Source organism: Cucumis melo, chromosome 3 (genome assembly GCF_025177605.1).
Source record: "Cucumis melo cultivar AY chromosome 3, USDA_Cmelo_AY_1.0, whole genome shotgun sequence".
Lineage (NCBI taxonomy): Eukaryota > Viridiplantae > Streptophyta > Magnoliopsida > Cucurbitales > Cucurbitaceae > Cucumis > Cucumis melo.
Window position 1 is genome coordinate 3,755,930 of NC_066859.1, and position 26,433 is coordinate 3,782,362.

Here is a 26,433-nt window from a genome sequence, read left to right on the forward strand (position 1 = left end):
TATTGATAAAAAAAGTGGCTTATTATCGAAAGGTTTGAGTCAAACAAATAGAAAGTATTTCCTTCTAACAAAAGAAAAAAAAAAGGCAACAACATAATGTCACATAATTGTAAAAATAATGGAAGTGTGCACGTTCTACGGTTGTGACCAGCACGACAACAATAACTACATTTTGAGTGACTTTTCTTTTCATCAATCAATCTTTTTTTTTTTTGTTTTCATGGTCCTTTTGCTTGACCCTTGCAAACTAGAGGTAGTGTTACACTCATAACATTGAATAATCATAATTCTGAATTCCTGCAAAAAAAAAAAAAAACAAAAAACAAAAGACAAAAAACAAAAATATATCATTATCATCCTAGTGTGTAACACTCATTGCATTAATAAAAGATAAAGTCTGTCACTGACTAATATCAGTGATGGACTAGGATACATCATTGATAGACTAGTATCAATGATAACTTAGAATTAATATCAATAATGTAGGATACAAGTCTATCACTGATAGTCTAATATTAGATGTAGGATACAAGTTTATCACTGATAGACTAATATTAGATGTAGGATACAAATCTATCGCTGATAGACTAATATCACCATGCTCATACTACCTAGTCTAACTAACAGTGATAACTTGTATTCATCAATAACTTGTATTCTTTTAACCTAAAACAACTTGTATTCTTTTAACCTAAAACAACTTGTATTCTTTTAACCTAAAACGTAAAATTGATAGAAAAATTCATAATATGTTCAATTCTACAAAGCCTCAAACTGATGAAATCCAATACAAGTAAATAAACACATTTTTTATATAAAAATACTAGTAAATCATCAAATTGAATTGAACCAAATCAACCTACAAAGATGAAACTAGATCAAATTGTAAAAATTGGATGACGTCGAATGAAAAATTTAGGGAAGAATCACATCTGAAAACAAATATCTAACTGAGATGATGAACATAAATTGGATGAAAAAACTGGGAAACAAATCTCACATTTTTAAAGAAAATTTGATTACATACTAAAAAATTAATATCAAAACCATAACATTGACCTACCGAAGTAGACGCAAATGGAAAATTGTAGAAAATTGCTACTCGTCGAAAATCTTCGAAGGCTAAAAATTGTTGAACGACGATTGGTTGTTGGAGGCGAGAATGGAACGAAAAATAGACCAGTTGAAAGCGAAGATAAAATTAGAAAAAGAAAAGAGAGAGGACGAATTGTGAAAGCCAGAAAAAATTGATCAGATTTGAGAGAATGAAAAAAATGATATATATATCAAGATCGTGGAGGAGAGAAAATCAAGCCATATATTTTTGACCTAAAATAGGGGTATTTTAGGAATATATTAAAAAGAAATAAAAGATTTGCTATTTTTGCAAATAGTTTATAAGGTTGCTATATCCTTTATATTTTATGCCGAGGGAGATATCCATTATAAATCCCCATAATAAATTGGTGGGGAAACTCATATAGTCTTGGAATCTTTTAAAAAATATAAGAGAGTAACAAAATATTTACACTATAAAACAATTCCAAAAACATAAAATCAACCGATAAAGTCACGTCGTCGCCAACACATAATATATTTGGTACCGATCATTTAAATAGTTGTTTAGATTTGAATATTGTTTGGTACACAATTGTTTAAATTTAGCTAAACAATTTTTTTCAAGATTCATGATTGTTTAAATTTGACTAAAACATTTTTCTTAAGATTCTTTCATTTAGATTTGACTATCCCAATTTTAATGAATTTTTAGAATTCTTCGTACACAATCGTTTAGATTTAACTATTTTTTGTTTTAGATTTACTATCTAAATCTAAACAACGTTTTTTTTCAAATTTTTTATATTTAGTACGTGATCTTAAACAACCAAATAACAGTTTGAAAAAAAAAATAGATATTTCATATTTGATAAAAGAAAATAAAAAGAGACAAACCTAAAATATTTAAAAAATTGTGAACTTTATAGATTGTTACCCGAACCATAAATATTTTACTGGTTTGTTATATTTGTGAAAATTTAATTTTCCTCTCTATATTTTTTTTGTAATTATTTTTCTCTCAACTTTTCATTCATATTCAATCAATGGATTAGATCAACAAACAGGTTCTTTTTATTTGTTAAGAAAATAGATTTATTTTGTATCCCAATCTTTTCTTTCATATCATTTCATCGAACCTAAGATAGCTTTACAGTCAGAATGATTTTGAGCCTGTGGGTACGTTGAGGGATTTGCACCTGAGAACATTTGTAAGCTTGGAGAACTTGCACTGAATCACCAAATACAAGATGTAAATGAACTCCAGTTACAAGCAAAAACAGGAGCGGATAACCGATAGGATAATTGCCGAGGTAAGAAAGATACCATTTCCGGTGGCGTTGAAACCGGGCAATCCAAGTTTTTGAAAGATAATGCTGCGACTACATTGTTCAACGTTCCAAACTTCAACAACAAGAAAATCCTAACAAGTGGCAGAAGGGGCAATAGACAACATAACACACACCTTAGGAATCAAGAGAAAATGCTTCAGCAACAATACTTAACCTATCCATCCATAGAAGACGAGTTTAAAATAACAATAGGAGCGAATCTAAAAACCGTACAAGCATTGAGTAAAGGCAATTCAGCCAGAAACGAGATGTCGCCAACAAAGCTAGTCTAGTTGTTGCTGGGAAATCAAAGGGTTGTGCGAAGATAGAGAGGAAGTTGTGACGACTGTTGATAAATCCTTATGCTGTGCAAGTTCTCTGCAAAGCTTGGCCGAATATGGATCATTGAAGTATTCAGGCAGAAGAAAGGTTGACGCATTGCTTAGACCACTTACTAGGTGCTGCTTTCAATCTCGGGCATGTCGAACAGCAGCATGAGCTGCACTTTCAGACTGCTTTTTTTCTACAATAAAACAGCTACACAAGATAGGCATAAATTTGAGGGGAAAAGGGAAGATAAGCAGCAGCTTGAAGGTGAGAGTGATAGCTGGTCGAGTCGAGACTTGTTGAACACCCTTGGATGACTAAGAGAGGCCACATTATGAATTTCTAAATGAATAACAGATGAATTAGAAGTATGTTAACAGATCATTGGAAATTCAACAACAAAGAATACTCGGTAGAAATGAATATTTCTATTTACTAATGTAATCCGGTGCAAACGATTTCATTTGCCCGGTGTTCACTTTCTACATTTGATTTACAGGATTAATACAAAAAATCAAGAATTTTTTTCCGGGGAAGATGAGAGTGGTTAAGTACTGTTTAACCAAACTGATCGTTTCCGCTAGATTATTGTGAAGAAGACCATTTGTGAACTACCATTCACAAATGGCATGGTGTTAAGTTATTTCGTAGGCAACCAATCTATAGCTCCACATACTCCAGCTTGATATGAGAACCCTCTATTTTGTAGTTCCAGTACCAACTTCCAGTATCCTGCTTATCAAGCTCAATTTGACCCAATTGAGCTTCAAAACCTAAGAATTTGAAAGACCAAAAATAAGCAATATATTGCATATTCCCAAATCTCAACTTTCGGAAATGTCCAACTCTAACGTGAAAGAGCAAAAACACAATTTCCCCCAAAATAGAAAAGGTGTAGAACCTACCAGAAGTTCTGGGTGCAATTTTCAATTTGTAGCCATCTGGAACTTCGAATACATGGTTACCCTACAGAGCACAAAGAAGAAAATTCTTAGCACGGCAGATTCTCAAGGATGAATGAACTATTACTCCATATAATATTTCAATGCAAAGTTCAATCCAAAGTGTGATTGGAATGACATCAAAAAGTTCAAGCATATTTTTTTTTTCTGAAAAATGTTACTAATATAATACTTCAAATTGCATTTTGACAATTTCAAAAATACTTTTTCCATTTAACCAAATAACATAAAGAATTGAGAAGTGTTTTTAGACAAACATCTTCTACTAAAATGTTCCAACAAACACTCAATAAAACATATAACTGGATTATCATAATTCTCCCCAGTGAGTAAATGTGTCATCCTATAGTTTGTGGCAACTGATTACTGTATCATATATAAGCAGACCTGTAAGACGACGCCCGTAGCCTCAAATTCAGCATTTCCATGCAAAATGATCTTGCATCCCTCATGCCGCTGCACCTCAAGCTTCCAGTAAATATTGTCTTCAACATTCCAGTCAATTCCTTTATTCAACACCTTGACATCCTCCAATTTACATCTTCCACACCTAACCACGTGAACACGTTCAGAAACAAAACAATAATTCTCAAACAAAAAAATTGAAATACACAAATTATAAAGACCTTTGTCCATAATGAATTAATGATTCACCATTTTCATCGATCTTCAGTGAGCCCATAACATTTTCAGACAGTACAATCAAACTCCCATCAAGCTGGAACGACAAGAACTAGATCAGCTTCATTAATTCACTTCACTAGTGTATGTCCTTGGTGTGCAAGAATATATGAGAAATTTGTGTAGTCTATTCCCAGCTAGAATCGGCATCGTACCTGAACATTCCTCCACAAGAACTCTGCAACCTCAACTTGCAACTCAGAGCCCCTTGATATCGAACCACCAGAGAACTGAGATATGATACGTTGTATTATGGTTCCAATTACCAGTGAAATATGCACTTATAATTGAAGGGAAACCTCAAAATTACAAAGGGGAAAGTGAATGTAGTCAATAGTATTTTAGATGAAGAAGAGGCAGAGGCAAAGAGAATTGGGGTGCATTCCAATACAAGATGATTTTAATAATCAGATACTGAAACTCTACCTTCTGTCTAGTAACCTCCCAAAGTGGGCCAAGTGCTGGATGTAGAAGGATGAGATATGGTGGACCAGAATCAACATACTTCTCATTACATTCAACCTGCCATAGGAAGGATGAGTTAAGCATGAACAGAAATACGACAGATTTCAAGTAAAATCATTTGTTAGAACAACCTTCATGTTTTTAAAATTTTACTGTTATTATGTAACATTTAATAATTGTTTTCCAAGTGTAACTTGATTTAAATGCATTATATTTGTAAACTAATACATAAAAACAGAAGACAGAAAATATCTTCTTTAACAGTTTTTAGATGTGTAAAACAATTTAAAAGGTTAATCTACAAAATTGAAAACATAAAAAAGACATCCAAACAGCTCCTTAGTGTACCCACTGTAAAATACTTTCCACAGATTGAAAAATAACATGACATACCACAGGAACATCAATATTACATGGAGAAAGAAGATCATGCGCATTTCGTAAGATATCCAAAAGTGCACCATCTGGAGTCTGAACAAATAAAAAACAATAATATTAAATAAATAAAAATAAAAATCAACTCATATTCAGGTTCAATCATTCATTTATTATGGAAGTTCCAACAGATTTCATGCAACGGTCCTCAAAAATATTAAGGACTTGGTTGTACAGATTAGAAAATCAACTTTTGTCTAGAGGTACAATATTGTCTAATTTACCTTCTACACTTCAAAATCATCGCATAAGCAATGAACTAGAATGTATTACCTGGTGTAACGACACACTAGCATGCTTTCTTGTCTTTTTAGCTGAAGATGTGACCCTTCTTCGCTCGTTGTACACAATGTAAGTGTCCAATATATCTGGTGATATATATAGTTCAATATCATGAATGAAGATGGAAGATGGTATATACTAATGACTACATTTACAATTACACAAAAAAATAGCATCAATACCTTCTACATCTTTATAACATCGAGATGAACTTGTATTAAAGAAGCTATCAGCGATGTTTTGCATGGTACATTCTAGTCGACCTCCAGAAACACTAACCGTGCATGAAAGAAAAGAGAGTTTATTAGAAAGATGGAAAGATGCAACCGTTGGATAAAGTAATTTTGACATTAGAACTTCAAACTTTGTATTTGATCAAGTATGCCATATGAAGTAGCAACTCAGCACCAACAATTTGTTAAATTATATACCTATGCTTTCTTCCAAACTGGTCAACATATGCAACAGGCTTTTTTAAATTTAGCACCATTCCAGGCAAACTCTTTTCACTATTAGTCGACACCACCTTCTCCACAGAATGCAGATCCACATATAAGATGTTTGTATTAGCAGGAAAGGACTCCAAACTACAACAAATAAACAAGGTTAGCTTATTCAAACCTATTCATTTTTTCTCTTTCTTACTGAGATTACCTATGAATTGATATCAAACACAAAACCTACATTGAAAATTGCAGCTAAAGTGTTGACATCATGAATGCATCATTGAGGCCTTTCAAACTAATAATTAATTATCTAAACGTTGAGAACAAGACTGTACAGACACAAATATATAGATACATATATATATACATGTATGTCATATGTATATGTAAGTACGTACACGTATCTATATATGTATGTATGAAGATGTGTGTGTATTATCATGAAATGCGAGACATATAAGGTTACAAGGAATGCAGTCTTATGCCTACCCTCTAAAGGAAAGGTCAAATTACAAAAATTGAATTAGACTAAAAATTAAAAAAATTAAACGGATAGAAGTCATCCACCTGCCTTGAGAACAAGATCCTTCTGTGATCCCATACTTTTCAAACTCAGTGTACTCAATGCATGACAAACCATATTCCCACATCCCATCAAGATTCTTCGTCTCAATCAAAACATTCATTCCTTCTGTAGCGCCTGCTGTCCTCTTACAAGATGCAAAGCCTAGTTTCTGTAACCCATACAACTCTGATAAGTGATAATGAGGGTAGAAAGAAATAAACTAGTTCTCAAATCCGTATAATCCAAGCATATTATTTAAGTGTTTTCACGATCATGCACCCACTGACAAGGAAAATCAAACATATATACTGAATTCAACTGTGCTATAAACTGACATCACACACGACCAACAGGCTTGAATAGACTAACAAAACAACAACACCATCTATAGAATTGAAGTTTTGAGCTAGAAGTGAAGTTGGTCGTCCAGCAATAACATATTGTGAGACATGATCATAACCTCCATGCCCAAATACAGGTAATTACCATTTGCAGTACTAGAACAAAAGTATATTTGCTTCCAGCTTACCTTTTTTTGTCGCAAACCAATTCCTGACAATGCCAGTAGGGTCAAATCTGTAGCTGCCACAACATTACTACAAGGTCATTAGAGCCTAAATCAAGCGTATGCCATCATCCACCAATTATAAATAAATAAATGATTCAACTTATGATAGCTATATCTTACCTGACTTGCCTAACTGTTGCACCTTTTCTTCCATGGCCATTAAACCATTTAAAGATACCTTTGTCATGTGCAAGCTTCCATATAACACCATGACCACCAGGCTTGCATATAGGAGCAAAAGATTTTGTAACTAACCACAACCCATCATCTGCACCAATGGCTGGAACCAGAGGCTGAAATAAAGCAAGAAAAATAATATTTAAAGATCTTTAGAAGATTTAAAGATCTTTAGAGTTCCAAAAAGTGAAGGAGATTAAACTGAAAAATATCATATTTCATATTATAGTTAGTGTGACTTTTATCTGAAAAACTTTCATAGATGAACCTGCTCAAAGAGTTGGAAATTTGACCGACCCCTTCCAAACCATCCAAATCTTTCACAAAGAGACATGATCCTTTTGTGGTTATTCTTTGCTGAACTTGTCATGATTGCAACAGGTGTAATGCATTGTTTCCCATAGATCTTGCTGTACAAGAATTCCCTAGCCTTGGATAAAAAGTTGAAATGAAACACACGTGAGACATATTATATCCAATCAACCATTAAATGCCTATTGATTATGTTATCAATCAGATCACATGTGATTTACCTGAAGATCTCTTATAAGACCTTCCAACAAAGTCCTACCACAATAAGAAAGCATTGCTGCAGGAAGGCACTCTCCTGTATCAGGATCAACCAAACCGAGCCTATCAGCAGAGCCTCCCAAAGGATAAATTTCACCCAACTCAGGTAAACCCTAAAAAAGTATAAAATATTAAATCACAGTTATACTAGTGCCCCATCTGTGTTAAAAACTAGTGCTTCAGCTGTTAACCTCAATTCCCCACAATGCTGCTTGAGATGCATATTCTATATTTTGAGAAAGATCTGGTCCAATGGGTGCACGAATCTCCAAAAATTCACTATCTATTGCATGGTTCTTTTGCCCAGACCAATTCTTAGAATATCTTTCAGGTTTTGAACAGGCAAGAAGCTCTAGAACTTTAATCTGATACCTGCGAAAAGCAAGCATTTTCAAAACAGTAACTATACTGTTAGACCTCCAATTATATTGCAATATAGTAGGAAAGGGAAGAAGGGGAGTGCACGTGTAATGGGGAGTGTGAGCAATGAGAATGGGGACCACAGTTAGTTAGAGGAAAAAAGTTGTTAAATAGGAGGGAAGCTGTAAAGGAGGGGGGAATTATTTTTTTGATTGAGAGTTTCTGTATTCATCCTTGAGAAAAGGAGAAGCAGGAGGAGTGTTCCTTTACTTGTTTCTGCATTTCAATTCTCAGAATTGATAGTTCATCAATTCTTCTTTGTATTTCTTTCGAATTACCAATTGAATAAAGAACATTCCTACTGGTGTTCTATCATATTGGTATCAGGGTGTTTTTACCTGGAAAACGATAGAAAATGGCACAAAAAAGGATTAAAGAAAAGCTTGAAACCTTTGATCAGGAAATTTCGGGAATACGAGTAGAGTTATACAAGTTGCTGGAGATCGAAGAAAACTTGTTATCCCTAGCGAAGAGCATCAAGACTGAGCATCCAAGCAAAGAAACAACAACAGCTGTTATCAAAATGCATCAACGGAATAGCGAAGGAAAAATCGATAATCTCTGGAGGAAGGGAAGGATCGTCGAGCAGAGGACCAACATTTGAGAGCATCATCGAAGGTGGAGGTACAACATTGAAGGAAATCAAGTTAGAAGGTAAAAGGAACAAGTCTGAAGGGGATGAAAACTCGAACGATCATAGCAAATTCAAGGTTGAAATGTCGATATTTAGCGGCAATGGTCTGGATTCGTAGCTGTTCAGAGCCGATCGTTACTTCTAAATCCATAAACTAGCAAATTCTGAGAAATTGACCGTCCCCGTGATTAGTTTTGATGGGGTGGCGTTAGATTGGTACCGATCACATGAAGAACGAGAGCCATTCAAGGATTAGGCAGATCTGAAACAAAGGCTGTTGATTTGATTTTGGTCGGCGCGAGAAGGATCGATTTGTAGAAGATTCTTGGCTATTAAGCAAGAGACAACGGTGGAAAAACACCGGAATTTGTTTGACAAATTAGTGGTGCCATTACCACACTTGCAGAAGGAAGTCTTGGAAGAAACGTTCATAAATGGGATTAGCCCTTGGATCAAAGCAAAAGTGGAATGCTGAGAACTTGTTGGGCTTGCACAAATGATGAAGTTGGCCCAACGCGTAGGAAACCAAGAATTGATGAGGATGGAAGCAGGCTTAAAGAAGAATACAGAAGGTAAGGACCAAACTATATCTTTTATTAGAACTAATTTACTGTTGAATGCGAATGACACTAAAACTGGAGGGAACTTTCTGATGAGAACCATAACTCTCCAAGGTGTGATGGTGGGACAAAACCAGCGCAAAGGACCAACTAAAAGACTATCGGATGCGAAATTCCAAGCACAAAGAGAGAAAGGGCTTTGTTTCTGTTGTGAAGAACAATATCACGCAGGCCACCGCTATAAAGTTAAAGAGCAAAAGGAGTTGAGAGTTTTGGTCGTTCGAGAGAATGGGGAGGAAGTAGAAATAATTAAGGAAGATGATCACGAGGAAGAGACAGATGAAAACAATTGAAGTAGAAAAGGGAGTAAAACCAGTCGTGGAGTTATCAATAAACTTAGTGGTTGGATTATCTAATTCGGGCACGGTGAAGGTGAAGGGGAAGATCAATGAGGAAGCAATGGTAGTTTTGATAGATCGTGGGGCAATGCATAATTTTATACCTAAAAAGCTGGTGACATTATTGAATTTACCAATGATGGAGACTTCAAACCATGGAGTAATCCTCGGATCTGGTACAACCAAGGCAAGGGAATTTTTGGAAAAGTAGAACTGTTGGGTGAATGGAAGGTGATCGATAGTTTTCTACCCTTTGGAGTTAGAGGGTGTGGATGTGATATTGGGAATGCAGTGGTTACACTCACTGGGGGTAACTGAGGTGGATTGGAGGAATTTGACTTTCCAACATGTAGGTCGTAAGGTAGTAATAAGGGGAGATCCTAGCTTGACTAAGGCCTGGGCAAGCTTAAGAAGCATGATGAAATCATGGTTTTCACCCGACCAAGGTTTCTTAATTGACTGTAGAGCTATGGAGAGAGGGGTTGAATTGTATGGGGTGGAGGAAGTACCTACAATCAGTGAATCAATTTCGACATTGCTGGCAAAATTTGGGGATGTCTTTAATTAGCCAGAGGCGCTACCCCCAAAAAGAAGTATTGAGCATCATATACACTTAAAGAAAGGCATGGACCCAATGTAAGGTCATACAAATATGCCTATCAACAAAAGGAAGAGATGGAGAAGTTGGTTGATTAGATGCTAGCCTCAGGGATAATCCGTCCCAGTACCAGCCCCTATTCAAGTCCTGTCATTTTAATAAAGAAAAAGGATGGTAGTTGGAGATTTTGTGTAGACTATAGAGCATTCATAATGTTACCATTCTAGACAAATTCCCTATCCCAATTATTGAAGAGTTGTTTGATGAGCTGAGTGGAGCTAATATGTTTTCAAAAATTGACCTGAAGGTTGGTTATCATAAGATAAGAATGAGTATAGAAGATGAGGAGAAAACAACATTTAGAACTCACGAGAGCCATTATGAGTTCTTAGTCATGCCGTTTGGGTTGACTAAACTTCATCTACTTTCCAATCAATGATGAATACAATCTTCAAACCATATCTAGAAGATTTGTGCTGGTGTTTTTTTATGATATTTTAATCTATAGTAGAAATTTGGAGAAGCATCTATAGCACCTAGAACTGGTCTTGGAAATCTTCCGAGAAAATGAATCTTATGCCAATATGAAAAAGTGTAATTTCGCTCGAGCAAGGGTAGAATATCTGGGACACATAATATCTGAAAAGGGAGTAGAGGTAGATCCTAACAAAATTAGAGCAATCAAAGAATGGCCACCCAACAAACGTGCAAGAAGTAAGAGGATTCTTAGGCCTCACAGGCTATTACAGAAGGTTTGTGTAGAATTATTGGAATGTGGCTGCTCCAATAACTCAATTGTTGAAGCTAGGAGCTTATAAGTGGATGGAAGAGGCACAAGAAGCCTTTGAGAAATTGAAAAACGCAATGAGGACTTTGCCAATATTGGAATGACCAGATTTCAATGTTCCTTTTGAGATTGAGACAGATGCATCAGGATATGGGATTGGAGTTATGCCGATTCAAGCAAAAATGCTCATAACTTATTTCAGTCATACACTATCAATGAGGGAACATGCGTAATCTATGTATGAAAGAGAATTAATGGTAGTTGTGCTAGCAGTACAAAGGTGGAGACCTTACTTGTTGGGAAGGAAGTTTTTCGTGAAAGAGAATTAATGGTAGTTGTGCTAGGAGTACAGAGGTGGAGACCGTACTTGTTGGGAAGGAAGTTTGTTGTCAAAACAGACCAGCATTCACTAAAATTCCTGTTAGAACAGTGTGTGATCCAGCCACAACATAAAAAATGGATTGCTAAATTGTTAGGCTATACCTTTGAAGTGGTTTATAAGCCTAGACTCGAGAATAAAGTTGCTTTTATCAAGAGTGCCACCCACAGCACACCTAAATCATATATCTGCTCCAACCTTAGTGGATTTTCTGGTTATTAAGGAAGAGGTTGAAAAGGACTCTCTGTATGAAGGAGATCATAGTGTTAGACCCCTATTAAGTTTGTCTATGGTAGGAAAAAGAATTAGAATAAATCACACATTATACACGTGAGAAATAGAAGTAGGTCGGCAAGCTTTAGTATAACTACTTTTCTGTTAGGCGGGAAGAGTTTTTATGAAAGTTTTGTTAGAGAGTTTTATTGTTCCTTCTTGAGGGAGAGAAGAACAATAGAGAGAGAAGAATTGAGTTCTACTCAATTGATTGTAACCGATATTCATACATCAATAAAGAGAGAATTTCTGTTAAGAGAGTGGAGTTCCATCATTTTGGTATCAGAGTTGTCGATCCGAATAAGAAGAAATAACAATGGTCCAAACTCGAATCGAAGAACGTCTGGAATTGATCTATCAGGAAATCGCCGGTGATCAAATTAAGATTGACAAAATCAGAAGTACGTGATCCTACAAACACGAAGGGAAAATAAAATGAAGCATTGCGAGTAAAACGACTGAATCGGACCGAAATTTCGGAGATGTCCGAAACGAAAGAAAGAACGATAGCGATGAAAGCTCCAACGACCGAAACAAGTTCAAGAAGGTCAAAATGTCGGTATTCACTGGAGCAAGCAATGATGTCTCTCCCTGTTTTAGCACTGTCGAACTTTAATCAACCGTTTGAAATCGAGACAGATGCTTCAAGGTACGGCGTTGGTGCAGTGTTAATTCAGTCCAGGAGACCTATTGCATACTACAGTCACACTTTAGCTTTGAGAGATAGGGCTCGACCAGTATACGAGAGGGAATTAATGGCTATCGTATTGGCTAGTCAAAGGTGGAGACCATATTTGTTTGGAGGTAAATTTCTGGTGAAAACCGATCAGAAGTCATTGAAATTTTTGCCGGAACAAAGAGTCATTCAGCCTCAGTATCAAAAGTGGATAGCAAAGCTTTTGGGTTATTCTTTTGATGTGGTTTACAAACCGGGGTTTGAAAACAGAGCAACAGATGCTCTCTCAAGAAAGTCATCTGATGTACAGTTGTATGGTTTATCTGTGCCGGTAACAGTAGACTTGAAAGTGACTAAAGAAGAAGTGGATAAAGATCCAAAATTCCAGAAAATAATAGCTGAAATGAAGGAGCTGGAAGATCAGAAGGAGAGTAAATACTGTCTAGAGAATGGTATGCCGAAGTACAAAGATCGGTTAGTACTCACAAAGAACTCTACTTTAATTCCAGCAATTTTGGATACCTATCATAATTCTGTTGTTAGCGGTCATTCAGGGTTCTTAAGAACCTACAAGAGGGGGTCCAACGAATGGTATTGGGAAGGAATGAAAGTAGACATTAAAAAACATTGTGATGAGTGTTTAACATGTCAAAGAAATAAATCGTTGGCATTGTCTCCAGCAAGGTTATTGGTACCGTTAGAGATTCCACAAGCCATATGGAGTGATATTTCAATGGACTTTGTGGATGGCTTGCCAAAAGTTAGCAGATTTGAAGTCATTTTGGTTGTGGTGGATCGATTAAGCAAATACGGCCACTTCCTACCTCTTAAACACCCCTATTCAGCTAAGGTGGTTATATAATTATTTGTGAAAGAAGTTGTTCGACTACACGGATTTCCCCAGTCAATTGTTTCAGATAGCGATAAAATCTTTTTTAGTCACTTCTGGAAGGAACTCTTTCAACTATCAAGTACCAAACTGAATAAAAGTACTGCTTACCATCCCCAATCCGACGGCCAAACAGAGGTTGTGAATAGAGGGGTTGAAACATATCTAAGGTGCTTCTGTAGTGAAAAGCCTAAGGAATCGGTTAAATGGCTGCCGTGGTTGGATATTGGTATAATACCACGTTCCAAAGAGCCCTCGGTGTGACTCCTTTTCAAGTTGTATATGGTAGAAAACCTCATGCACTGTTATCTTATGGGGATACTGAATCAAAGAACTCTACGGTGGATAAGATGCTGAAAGAGAGAGATGATATTTTGAGCGCTTTACGAGAACAATTACGTTTAGCACAAGAGCAAATGAAGAGTTATGCTGACCGTAAAAGAAGAGATGTAGAATATTGTGTGGGCGATTATGTTTTCTTGAAAATTCGTCCTTATAGGCAATTGACACTGAGAGGGAAACGTAATGAGAAACTTTCTCCCAGATTGTTTGGTCCCTACAAAATCATGGAGAAAGTAGGAACTGTGGCCTACAAACTAGAATTACCGGCCAATACCGCTATTCATCCTGTGTTCCACGTGTCTCAGTTGAAGAAGCTAGTTGGACAGCATGCAAATGTACAACCCACTATTCAGTATGTTAATGAAAACTACAAGTGGAAATCTAACCCCGAAGAAGTTATGGAATATCAGAAGAATAAGGTCGGATAGTAGGAAGTACTGGTTAGCTGGGAAGGGTTGCCAAAGCATGAAGCTACCTGAGAGATGTATGAGGAGATGCAACGTTTGTACCCCGCACTTCACTTTGAGGACAAGGTGAATTTGGAAGGGGGAGTAATGTTAGACCCCTATTAAGTTTGTCTATAGTAGGAAAAAGAATTAGAATAAATCACACATTATACACGTGTGAAATAGAGGTAGCTCGACAAGCTTTAGTATAAATACCTTTCTGTTAGGCGGGAAGAGTTCTTATGAAAATTCTGTTAGAGAGTTTTATTGTTACTTCTAGAGGGAGAGAAGAAGAATAGAGAGAGAAGAATTGAGTTCTACTCAATTGATTGTAATTGACATTCATACATCAATAAAGAGAGAATTTCTGTTAAGAGAGTGGAGTTCCATCACATAGCTGAGCTGGAAAGAAACGAAGGAGTCCCTGTTTTACTATACAACAGGGGATGTTGAGATATAAGGGAAGGCTTGTGATATTGAAGACTTCAGCATTGATGCCTACAATATTACATACTTATCATGGTTCTGTGTGAACCCTTATCATGATTCTGTGTTTAGGGTTCACTCTGGATACCTAAGAACATATAAGAGATTGATGGAAGAATTATACTGGGAAGGTATGAAGCATGATCTGTAGAAATACTGTGATGAATGCCTTGTGTGTCAATGCAACAAATCCTTGGCATTATCTCCAGCTGGTTTATTGATGCCATTAGAGATACCAGGTACGATTTGGAATGATATTCCCATGGACTTCATTGATGTATTGTCAAAGGCTGCAGGGTTTGACGTAATTCTAGTAGCGGTAGACAAACTGAGTAAGTATGCGCACTTCTTAACATTGAAACACCCTTATACTGCCAAGTCGATAGCTAAAGTCTTTGTTAAAGAAATAGTAAGATTGCACGGGTATCCTATATCTATAGTACCAGATCGTGATAAAGTGTTTCTTAGCAACTTTTGGCATGAAATGTTTTGTCTGTCAGGGACCAAATTGAGTAGGAGCTCAGCTTATCACCCACAATCTGATGGCCAAACAGAAGTGGTGAACTGAAGTGTTGAAGCATATTTAAGATGCTTTTATGGGGAGAAACCCAAGAAATGGTTGAACTGGCTTCATTGGGCCAAATACTGGTATAATACTACATACCAAAGGTCCATTGGCATAACTGCATTCCAAGTAGTTTATGGGCAATTACCACTTCCATTGATATATTATGGTGATATTGAAACACCTAATTCTACACTTGACCAACAACTTAAAGAAAGAGATGTGGCTTTGGGAGCTTTAAAGGAACATCTTAGAACTGCTCAAGAGAAAATGAAGTACATAGATACGAAAAGAAGACACATAGAATTCCAAGTGGGAGAGCTTGTGCTTTTTAAGATTCAGCCTTATGGTCAATTATCATTAAGGAAGAGAAGGAATGAAAAACTATCACCAAATTTCTTTGGGCAGCCTTATAATGTGATAGAAAGGATCGGGCCAGTAGCATACAAACTAGAATTACCAACTGCAGCTTCCATACATCCAGTGTTTCATGTCTCTCAGCTAAAAAAGGTGATAGGTGACTATACCGAGGTACACCAATTGATTCCTTATGTGAATGAAAAACATGATGGATGGCTATGCCGGAAGAAGTGTTTTGGTTATCGAAAAATTCCTTCAACAAGAAACTAGGAGGTGTTGATTAGTTGGAAAGGACTACTACCACATGAAGCCACTTGGGAAAATTGTGACGACTTTAAGCAACAATTCCATGATTTTCACCTTGAGGACAAGGTGGTTTTGGAGGAGTGTAATGTTAGACCCCCAATTATATTGCAATATAGTAGGAAAGGGAAGAAGGGGAGTGCACGTGTAATGGGGAGTGTGAGCAATGAGAATGGGGACCACAGTTAGAGGAAAAAAGTTGTCAAATAGGAGGGAAGCGGGAAAGGAGGGGGGAATCATTTTTTAGATTGAGAGTTTCTGTTTTCATCCTTGAGAGAAGGAGAAGCAGAAGGAGTATTCCTTTACTTCTCTTGTTTCTTGATTTCAATTCTCAGAATTGATAGATCATCAATTCTTCATTGTATTTCTTTCAAATTACCAATTGAATAAAGAACATGCCTACTGGTGTTCTATCATATACATGCCAAGTTATTTTGATATTACAACAGTAATTCGAAAATTATCAGAAAATTGGAACACTTTATTGGTTTAAACCAAAAAGCAACATGATCAAAAGTAATTCCCGAGGATATTTCAACGTTTAGATCAAACGTTGCCATAAGTATACCTTTAATGAGCTCCAACCTTGAAAATCAAAATGAACAGAAACATGATCATTGAAAAAGTAAGTATCAAATCCTGGTCTGAACACTTTTCTGATGAGAGATCAATCGTTTGACTTAGACAATCAATGAATGATAAACGGGAACCCCCCCACTCCCATAACTTTAATTTGATCGACGAAGAGTCTAAAAAGAGTTAAAATTGTAGACCATCCAGAATTGGTCACGGCCAAAACTTGGAATGATAGAATTGAAATATCAAAGGTAAAACAGAAAAATCAACGGGCTTGAAGATCACATTATGAAACAGAACAGCTGTAGACTGTGGTTGAAGTTAATTAAGAATGATGTCAGCTTCCAACACTAAAACTAAACAAATTTACAATGAAAACAAACTCAAACAGGGAATTGTCATCAAAGAGTACAGCATCAGCATTTGAACTATAAAAAGGGCAAAACACGAATATAGAGAACTCACCCGATGATTCCACCAATGCAATCATAAAACTTTTCAATCTCTCCTAAGTTCACTAAGAGCTTTTTCAAGTCCCTTAACTCTTCCTTATCCAGAACCATTTGCCCCTCCTCAAATTCCCGAATACCACCGCCATTGCCATTTAAATCAAACTTCTCAATCACTTCCACAAGCGAAAAAAAAGCGTGTTTCACCACACCCCTTGCAGTCTCAAAATCACTCTCCACAGACTCAATCCCTAAACTAAGTACATGTTCTTGCCCCGCCGCAACCAAACACTTGAGCAAGAAGAAGTCGTAGGAATCCAAGTTGAGGTGAGGCGAAACCCTAGAGAACCAGTTACGGCGAGAATTGAAGAAACGTTTCACTCTAGAATCACGGTCAATGAGTTTCAACTTCTCCTTGATGGTCTTCTTTTTAGAAAGCTTAGTAGAAAGAGCTCTCAGCCTAAGAATCTCTTGTTGAAAGTCATAATCAGGAGCTGGTGGAGCGTAATCAACCGGAGCTGTAGAAACGCGAGGTATATGTAAAGAACGAGAAGAAGCATAAGAAGAAGAGGAGGAGAAAGAGAAAGAAGAGGAAGTGAGAGAGAGAGAAGGTTTTGGGAGGGAAAGTGATAAATGCAAGGTTTTGGAAGTTAAAGAGAAAGGAAAATGGTGGTTATGGTGAAGCACAGGGTTGGCCTGTGCCGCCATTGTTGAGAAGAGAGAATAAGAATGGGAGAGAGTGAGAATTTTCAAAGGGTTATGGAAATGATTAAATTGAAAATGGAGAAAGGATAAGGAGAAGATGCGGGAAGTATATGCTTGGATTGAAGGATTAAGGGAAAAAAAGAAAGAAAAAAAGAATTAAAAGAGAAAAGAGAGGATGAGGCTTCAACCGCCAACTACGTCTGGTTGGGGGAGTGAAGAAGAACATCAACTAAGCTGGAGTTGGCCCACTCAATATCTTGCCTCTAGATCCCTCCGTCCACGTATATCGGACCTTTTATTCATTTATTTATTATTTCTTTTTTGATTTTGAATATGGACTAAAATGGTATATGTATTCTAGGATGAACTCAAACTTCCCAAAGTTTTTAGAAACATCGTAAATGAGCTTATATTTTATATAAATATAGAGTATAAATGAACAATTTTTCAATCTTTATTATTAATAATATATTGAAAAAGAAATATAAAATAAGTTGACTAGAATTAAAATTTGCATTTATTAGATATTATATGTAAATATGGTACGTGATTATTTCTATTATCGGTAATATTATAATCGAAATTATCCTTTAATTATTTTTCTTTTGGTTATTTTATTCAAAAAATCTTCCCTCTCGATCTCTCTCTCACTTTCCAATCTCTCTTTGTCCATTCTTTCTTTCGTTTTGCATTGTTTTTCATATATTTTACGTAATTTAATAATTTCTTATATATATTTATTATATTTCAGCAAATTTGCATTGATTTTCATATAATGGAAGTTAATTTGTAAACGCTTATTATAACTGAAACGATTTTTTTTTATTTAAATAGATTATAATATATACCTATATATTTAACATAATATATATTATATAACAAGGGATAGTTGCAAATGTAGCAATTATATTCAAAATAATTATGTATATCGCAACATTTTTAAAAAAATTGCAAATATAGCAAAATCTGTCAAAATCTATCAATGATAGAAGTCTATCACTCATCGACCATGTACTAAATATTGGTCTATCACTGATAAACCATAAGAGTCTATCAACGATAGAAGTCTATCACTGATAGACTTTGCTATATTTACAATTTTTTTTAAATATTGCTACATATTTAATAATTATTCTAAAAAATTGTTACCTATTATAATTATCCACAATATATGTGTGCATATTTTATATTTTATTTTAATTTTGTAACAAATTTTACATTATGTGAAAGTACAAATTTATATCAATACAATTATAAAAGGTATTGCTAATGATATTTTATATATACTATATAATACATAATATATTATGTGTCTGCTGCTTAAAGATATATTTTGTGTGATGATTAATGTTTAATGCTTAATGATATTTAATATATCGTAACATATATTAAATAATATATTATGTGAGTGATGCTTAATGCTTAATGATATATGATCTATACTATAAACTATATGATATTTTTATGTTGTACGTTTGTAGGGTGCACCATTGATCCTAAAAAGGAATAAATGGTCTAGAGTCTAGAACCTTAAAAAATAAGTTTAATATATATTGTATATTGTATATTGTATTACATAATTTACGAAAAAAAAATTAATAACATGAAACAATTAGTTGAAGAAGATGACCATCATAATACTTAGCAATTTTGGTCATACCTGACAATAAATAATAGAACTATACGTGTTACTGCGTACGTATTATTTAAAATATACAAGTGTATAGATAATCATCATAATATACTATTGACGACACATTTAAGAAACAAAAATAAGAAAAGAAATAAGTTTAATGAAACGAATATGCACTGACAACCGATAATATATAACTATATATGTGTCATAGCTTATGTATTATTAAAAATATGCAGGTGTATATATCTAATATACCATAGAAGAGAATTAGATTATATATTGATATATAATAGTATATATTGTTGACGAAACATTTAAGAAACAAATGAAAAAGATGACCAGAATATTGAAAAACTTTTAGTTTACAGACACTTCAAGGAGAAATTAAACATGAAATATATATATAGCAAAATTTACATAAATAGGAAGAATAGAGAAATATAAACGAAAAATATTTCATACTTATCGGATATACTTGAAGGAGATGGAAAATGGAAGAACAAAGTCGAAATACCAAACGAAAAAATTAATCAGAGAAAATTGTAATGGTAGACGACGTCGGAAAGTAGTTTGTGAAAATTTGATATTGAGTTAAAGATGAAATTGAATAAAGTAAATTTGTAGAAACTATTAAATATGATATTATCAAATTAACCTCAACTTAATACCATATTAAAAGTAAATTTACAATAAATGATATCCTAATAATAAATGCAATTATAATTGTGGATTATTTAATTTATTATAATAATTATGAAAATTTAAATGATCATATAGAAAGTTAGTGGATTATGTAAGAAGTAAACAATCATTTGAAGGTAAAAAGCTAAACAGTCGGGTAAGAGTGTAAATGACCATTTAGCTTTCTATACAACCATTTATCCTTTTACGCGATCGCTTAGTTTTTTACCTTCAAACGATCGTCTACTTCTTACACGATCGGCTAACTTTTCATATGATCATTTAGCAAAATACTTATAAATTTACTTTTATTATTAATAATATATATATATATATATATATATATATATATATATATATATATATATATATATATAATTCAGGTTAGGTTGGGTTGAACCGAATTTTAACCCTTAATTCTAGACCCAACCCAACCGAAAAAAAACCAAAAATTTCAACTCAACCCAACCTAACCCATATAAAATGGGTTGGGTAGTTCGGGTTGTTGGATTATTTGGGTTGGACTTACACCCCTACTATCCACGTCGTCTTTGAAAGTAAACAAACTTTTAAAGTTAATTTTCATAAATGTAAAAAAGCACAAAAATATTTACGGTTTGTGTAACAAAAAGCAAAACCCCATGAAACCAGTACAATATTTTGATAAATTTCAAATTTGTCCTTGAATATTGCGGATGATTCGTCACTTCTCTTTATTCTTTTTCTTTAGGATTTATTCATTTTTTCTTTCAGATTTCTTCATCTTCTCTTCCAGATTTTTTTCTTCTATTTTTAAACGATTCATTCTTTTGTTTGAATCTACTATTTCATCTTCACTATTTTCGACAAGATTATTTGAAATCACTTCATATTTCTCATATTTAGGAATATCAAGATCGTCTAAATATGTGGCTTAGGACTACAAATCTTGCATTAGAGGTTTAGGGCTACTCAGTAGTTGCATTAGAGGTCTTAATTTACTATCTAATGACTATCATTTCTTTTTGTAACTACTCAATAGATTTTTTTTATAATAATCTAATTATTTTTAAGCTTTTGTCAATTATTAAGTAGATTTTGGCTACCATCATATTGTCATATAATTATCTTTCATTTTTTGTCAATTGGCAAGAACTTTTTTACTTTCCTTGATATTTGAGTGAAAAAGGAATGAAAAAAAACATATTCTGTTTTGAGTGTTCCATCTGTTTTTGTCCTCATTGCTTGTCTCTCACAAACTCCTACAAGTACAAATTTCAACCCTATGAAACCAAAACTCGTTTGTTCCCTCGGTATTTGTCCTCACACTTGTCTCTCACAAACTCCTCCAAGTACAAATTTCAACCACATGAAACCAAAACATGTTTCTTTATTCATTTAATTCCAATTCAATTCATGATGGGTTTCACTTCACTTTTTCATATTAGGCAACATGTGTTTCATGATATGATTCGACTGAATGATGATGATAAGTTAATTGACTATACTTTTGTACAAGTGAGTTTTTAAATTGGGTTTTGTATAAACAAAACAAAAAAAAAATTGTTAACCAGAATGTAATGTTATCAGAGGGTTACCTAAATTTAAAACAACATATATGTATTAGTGGATTATCACAAACTTATTAGATATATCATACAACTATCATATAGATATAAAAAATTATTAGAAGGCTACCCAATTTTAAAATGAGAGTGTTCGCACGAGATTTCCAGAGAAATTTGATTCGTGGAGTTGAACTCGTGTTGATGTTGTATTTACGTTGATTTGATGCGATGTGGTTCGATCTCTAGAATTTGATCATCTGATTCTCTCTCGGCTGGACACTTACGCTTGATTTAAGGAAGCGAAGCACGTGATGTTCTTGGAGTTGGAGTCTTGGAAGAAAGCTTGAATCTTCAAAAGAGCTTCAATCTTTGAGGGTGTTCTTGAAGTTGGAGTCTTCGAAGAAAGCTTGTATCTTCAAACGAGCTTCAATCTTCGAGGGTGTTCTTGAAGTTTGAGTCTTCGAAGAAAGCTTGTATCTTCGAACGAGCTTCAATCTTCGAGGGTGTTCTTGAAGTTGGAGTCTTGGAAGAAAGTTTGTATCTTAAAAGAAGCTTCAACCTTCAAGGGTGGTCGGAGTTTCGATCTTCAAGGTTGGTTGACTTTAGGAGTTGAGAAAGCTTCTATCTCTTGGGAAATTCTCTCTAAACCTTCTAGAGTAAAAAATTTTCAACCTCTGCAAATGAAGAGAACTCTCCTATTTATAGAGTTCCCCGGTAGGCTTTTATGGACTTGGGCTGGTCTGGTCAATGGACCATACCCATGGGCTCAATCACATGAATTTGAGTCATATTTAATTTTGGGCTCAATTAAGCTTATTTTTGGGCTCAATTGAATTTTAGCCAAAGTAAATAATATTTAATTGAACCAAAATAATTAATTTGATCCAATTGCCCTAATAAAGACACGTGACATCGTTAGAATTGTCCAATTTGTCTTTAAATTTAATTTGAGACACATGTCAATTTTTAGTTAATCTCAAATACAATTATTTTAGTAAATGATGTGACAATTTGTGATTGGTTCCAAAATTTCTTATTCAACAGAGAGCTATCACAAACTTATTTAATATATCATACGACTATCAGAGAGCTATTAGACAGATATCAACAACTATCATAGGGCTACCCAAATTTAAAACAACACATATCAGATGGCTATCACAAACTAATTTGATATATCATACGAGTTTCAGAGATCTATCAAACAAATATAAAAAACTATCAGATGGCTACCCAATTTAAAACAACAAATATGTATCAGAGGGCTATCACAAACTAATTTAATATATCATATGACTATCAGAGGTCTATTAGACAGTTATAAAAAATTATCAAAGGGTTACCCAAATTTAAAACAACACATATTTATCAGACGACCATAATAGGGCTATCCAAATTAAGACAAAAAAGAATGAATTAGTGCAATAAATTTGAAACGAGGGTAGTTTTGTCTTTTCCTTTTAGACCCAATGACGATTTTAGGTTGGGCTTTTAAATTTGATATTTTTGTAATTTAGAAAATGTAGTGACATGAATTTTATCATCATTTTTTTCCTATTCTTGCCACAAGCCAATTTTATATAACAATTATTTTTTCCATTTCCCTTACCTTATATTTTTCGCACACTCTAATCTTTTTTTTTTTAAGTTACACCCGTCAATCCCATTAGTTAAGAAAAAAAAAATTCAAAATTGCAATGTTAAATGATGATGCTCAATGTTAATATATATATTAACACACATGTATATATAGAGAAAAAAATGACAAATGAAAATTTCAGTGGACCTACACATATAAGGTAAAATGTGAGAATTTTGAAAAATCAAAAGATAAAAGTTGAAATATCCTAAAAGACAGTTAGGAATTATTAAGCATATTTAGTCGATTAACCTAAATTTATTTTCATCCATAAACCTCAATTTTATATGGTCTCATAAGTCATAAGTCAATAAAAATAATTAGCATGTCATTCGTGTTATGTAATAGAGTGAATATTCTTATCCAATCGAAAAGAATACAAAATGCTATCTAGATGTGCATTCAACAACTGTAACACATATTCACGTCCACTTAATGAGGATGTGTAACACGGATATTTAGGAATGTGAAATTCATTTTATTGATAATTATGGTGATTATAAGCATTTGACCAACCACCTCATAAGAAGACGATAGTCACTATCATGCTTATCATTTTGTGCCATCGCACCTAATAAAATAAATAAACAGAAAAAAAAAAGCATGTAATACATCCCATTAAAATATATTATATGTCATAAGTCAATTACATTTACATACTTTAACATAAAGAAAAAAAAACAATTATCACTTTTTAATGCCTTACATATAAACAAACCTGTCAGAAACTCCCTATGTTATGGAAGCAAAAGTTGGCTTCATGTAGCATTTGTTCAAAAAAAAGAGAAAAAAAAAAAAAACACAAAAGATGGGACTAATTATCAAGTAGAAGAGCCTACACCTAATATGTCAGAATATTTTTCTCTATCATGAACATTGCTCTCCACTCGTGTAAATTTAACTTTTCACATGCTTTCACTTAAGTTGTGCTAGGTACATGGTCTGGAAATAGAGTCTAAGTTGGTCATACTACACACCCTAATGTTATACTTCTTAAAACTGGATGTGGTGACTTTCAGTTCATGTTTCAGAGGGGTCCTAGCTTCAAACTTTTCGTGCATCGACTTTGTCCATGCTTTTAAAGCAGCACCCAAAATAGATTGCCAAGAATTTCGTGCAATATTAGGAGCAGGACTATATAAAGATGAGTTAATTGAACGGCGTTTAGATGGTCGAGTAGGTGTCTCACCCCAATCTCCATTGAATCTTAGTTTCTTCATCATCAACACTTAACTCAATATGAGACTTAGAAGAAACGAATTCCCTCTCTAATTAAGTCTCTCTCTTCAACAGAATTAGGTGGTACCTCAGTTGATTAAGTAATGCATTTTTCCAATAGCAATCTCTTTCCTTTAAGGCTTTGCACCTTTCGTCGATTTCAGCTTTAAGACAGTGGATCCCCATGGAAACTAGTTTGGCTTGGCCCCTTGAGGCCTGAGTTTCCCCTTCATCATCAGATGCTATTGGGAGCTGTGACCGCAGAGTGGAAGTACTGATTCGACTTCTTCCCCAAGGATCATCCTGGTAGAGATACTGCTATGTGGGCCCACTAGAAGAAATCTAGCCTTTAATGTCAGGTGAAAGAAATAAAAAATGAGCTTTAATGTCAGTTTTCAAAAGGCAGATGTTTAATGTCGATTTTAAACCGACATTAAAGCTCATCCTGCTTTTTTAGAACCGACATTAAAACTCATTTTTATTTTATTTTTTTATTTTTTTAATTTCATAAAAAATTCAAGTTTTCTCTCTCTTACTTTACTCTTTTCTCAAACCCACGATTTTCCTTTCTCAAATTTCTTTCATCTTCTCAATCTATCACTTTCTTCCCCCTTTTTCCAACAGGTGCCGCTACCACCATAGCCGCCTTGTAAGTTTCTTCCATCTCTGCCGTCGTTCGATATTTTCTCCAGATCTGATGTTGATATAGGCTATATTTTACTTCATCTACATTTAACTCTTGGTCATAATATTTCCATGTTGTCGAGGTTGCATTGAAGGTGTAGGATTTTGTTTTTTTTTGCCTTTTTGTTTTTTTTTCTTTGCTGGATGTAGATTCACACACCAACCAGTTCTTATGAGATGTGGCTTTTGCTTCGTACCCAACCCAAGGGCCTGAAAACATTCATTTTGATTTTTAATTGTCCTTATGCACACTTTAATGTGATGTTAGCTTCTATCAGTGTTATTTTGGATGCTTGCATTTGATTTCATGCGTCTTGCTAGTATACTTTTATGGTTTTGTGGTTGTAATTGAGTTCATTTAGGGAGCTTTTACGAAAATAGTTTTTATAGAATATGTATTACTTATTACATAATCTGCCATGGAACTTAGAAGCTTAGTTATAGTAAATAGTCGAGAGTGGTAATACAAAGTTTTGCTGTCTGTTTTTTGTTTTCTTATTATATCTTTATTTATCTCTTGCTAGAGTTCGGGCTATGAAGTTACATTTTGGAAGCTAAGTATAAGGACCCTGCAGTAAGTTCTTTTCTCCTCATATCTGTTGTTATTCCCTGGTGTTAGAGAGTGCAAAAGTATCAGAAAACCAAGGTCTAACATGTTTTTGAAAAACTGGAAATAAGAAATAAGAATACTATGAAATGGGTCCTCAATGTCCCATTTATTTAATTACTAATTCCAATTCGAGTAAAAAGTTGAAATTATTTTGTATGACTCTGTGTTCTATGCTACTAGAATTGAGGCATTTTCAATTCAAAATTAGGAACAATTTTCCTTAAGATGTTTTCTTCTATGTGACATTAGGGCTGTGCAGCAAGGAATGTCCATGGGTTCAACCTTGATGATATCCAAAAGATGTTTTCTTTTTTGGACTCTATTACTTTTATTTGTAAATTTTGCCTTGTTATGTTCAGATTATAAACTTTAATTGTAGGATTTTTTAGAACTAAATTATTCTTTGTTTCAAGTTGGGATTTTGAGAATATGAATTATATGTGTTTGGGACTTTTTAGATAGTGAAGTTACACTATGAATGGTTTGCCGTGATTAAGAAAGGGTTTCTTTTTAGAAAAAAGGTATGATCCAATCTGTAGAGTCCCAGATGAGGTCCCAGATGAGGAGTGTTATCTAATTAATTATGTTTTGGATTCACATCTTTTTGGACAATCAATTTGCATTCCAACACCAATAGGTTTTATTTACACTCATACTCTCAACCATAATTTGTCCAAACATCTTCAGATATGATCCAATTTGTTTGA

At 34.3% G+C, this 26,433-nt stretch overlaps 1 protein-coding gene and 1 long non-coding RNA gene across 3 annotated transcripts; both read right to left on the bottom strand.

Annotated features, from left to right (window-relative positions):
* On the bottom strand, nucleotides 1-1,227 carry LOC127148375 (uncharacterized). The gene is made up of 2 exons (XR_007819324.1): nucleotides 1,064-1,227; nucleotides 1-297 (listed from the first exon to the last, which is right to left on the bottom strand). It is a non-coding gene; the product is annotated as an uncharacterized LOC127148375 (long non-coding RNA).
* Nucleotides 1,228-3,120: 1,893 nt separating this feature from the next.
* LOC103485587 (UTP--glucose-1-phosphate uridylyltransferase 3, chloroplastic) lies at nucleotides 3,121-17,947 on the bottom strand. 2 transcript variants are annotated; one of them, XM_008443257.3, is made up of 17 exons: nucleotides 17,023-17,947; nucleotides 8,057-8,237; nucleotides 7,829-7,978; nucleotides 7,564-7,725; nucleotides 7,239-7,411; nucleotides 7,080-7,146; nucleotides 6,553-6,719; nucleotides 5,971-6,126; nucleotides 5,722-5,813; nucleotides 5,531-5,625; nucleotides 5,216-5,293; nucleotides 4,784-4,879; nucleotides 4,513-4,587; nucleotides 4,303-4,394; nucleotides 4,064-4,226; nucleotides 3,620-3,680; nucleotides 3,121-3,487 (listed from the first exon to the last, which is right to left on the bottom strand). In XM_008443257.3, exons 1-17 carry the CDS (start codon nucleotides 17,712-17,714, stop codon nucleotides 3,375-3,377), a joined length of 2,613 nt encoding a protein of 870 aa, XP_008441479.2. In that variant the 5' UTR covers nucleotides 17,715-17,947; the 3' UTR covers nucleotides 3,121-3,374. The 2 variants fall into 2 exon arrangements, 1 of the variants encoding a protein (XP_008441479.2); XR_536874.3 differs by lacking the exon at nucleotides 3,121-3,487 and having other exon boundaries at nucleotides 4,331-4,394; nucleotides 17,023-17,886.
* Nucleotides 17,948-26,433: the final 8,486 nt, after the last annotated feature.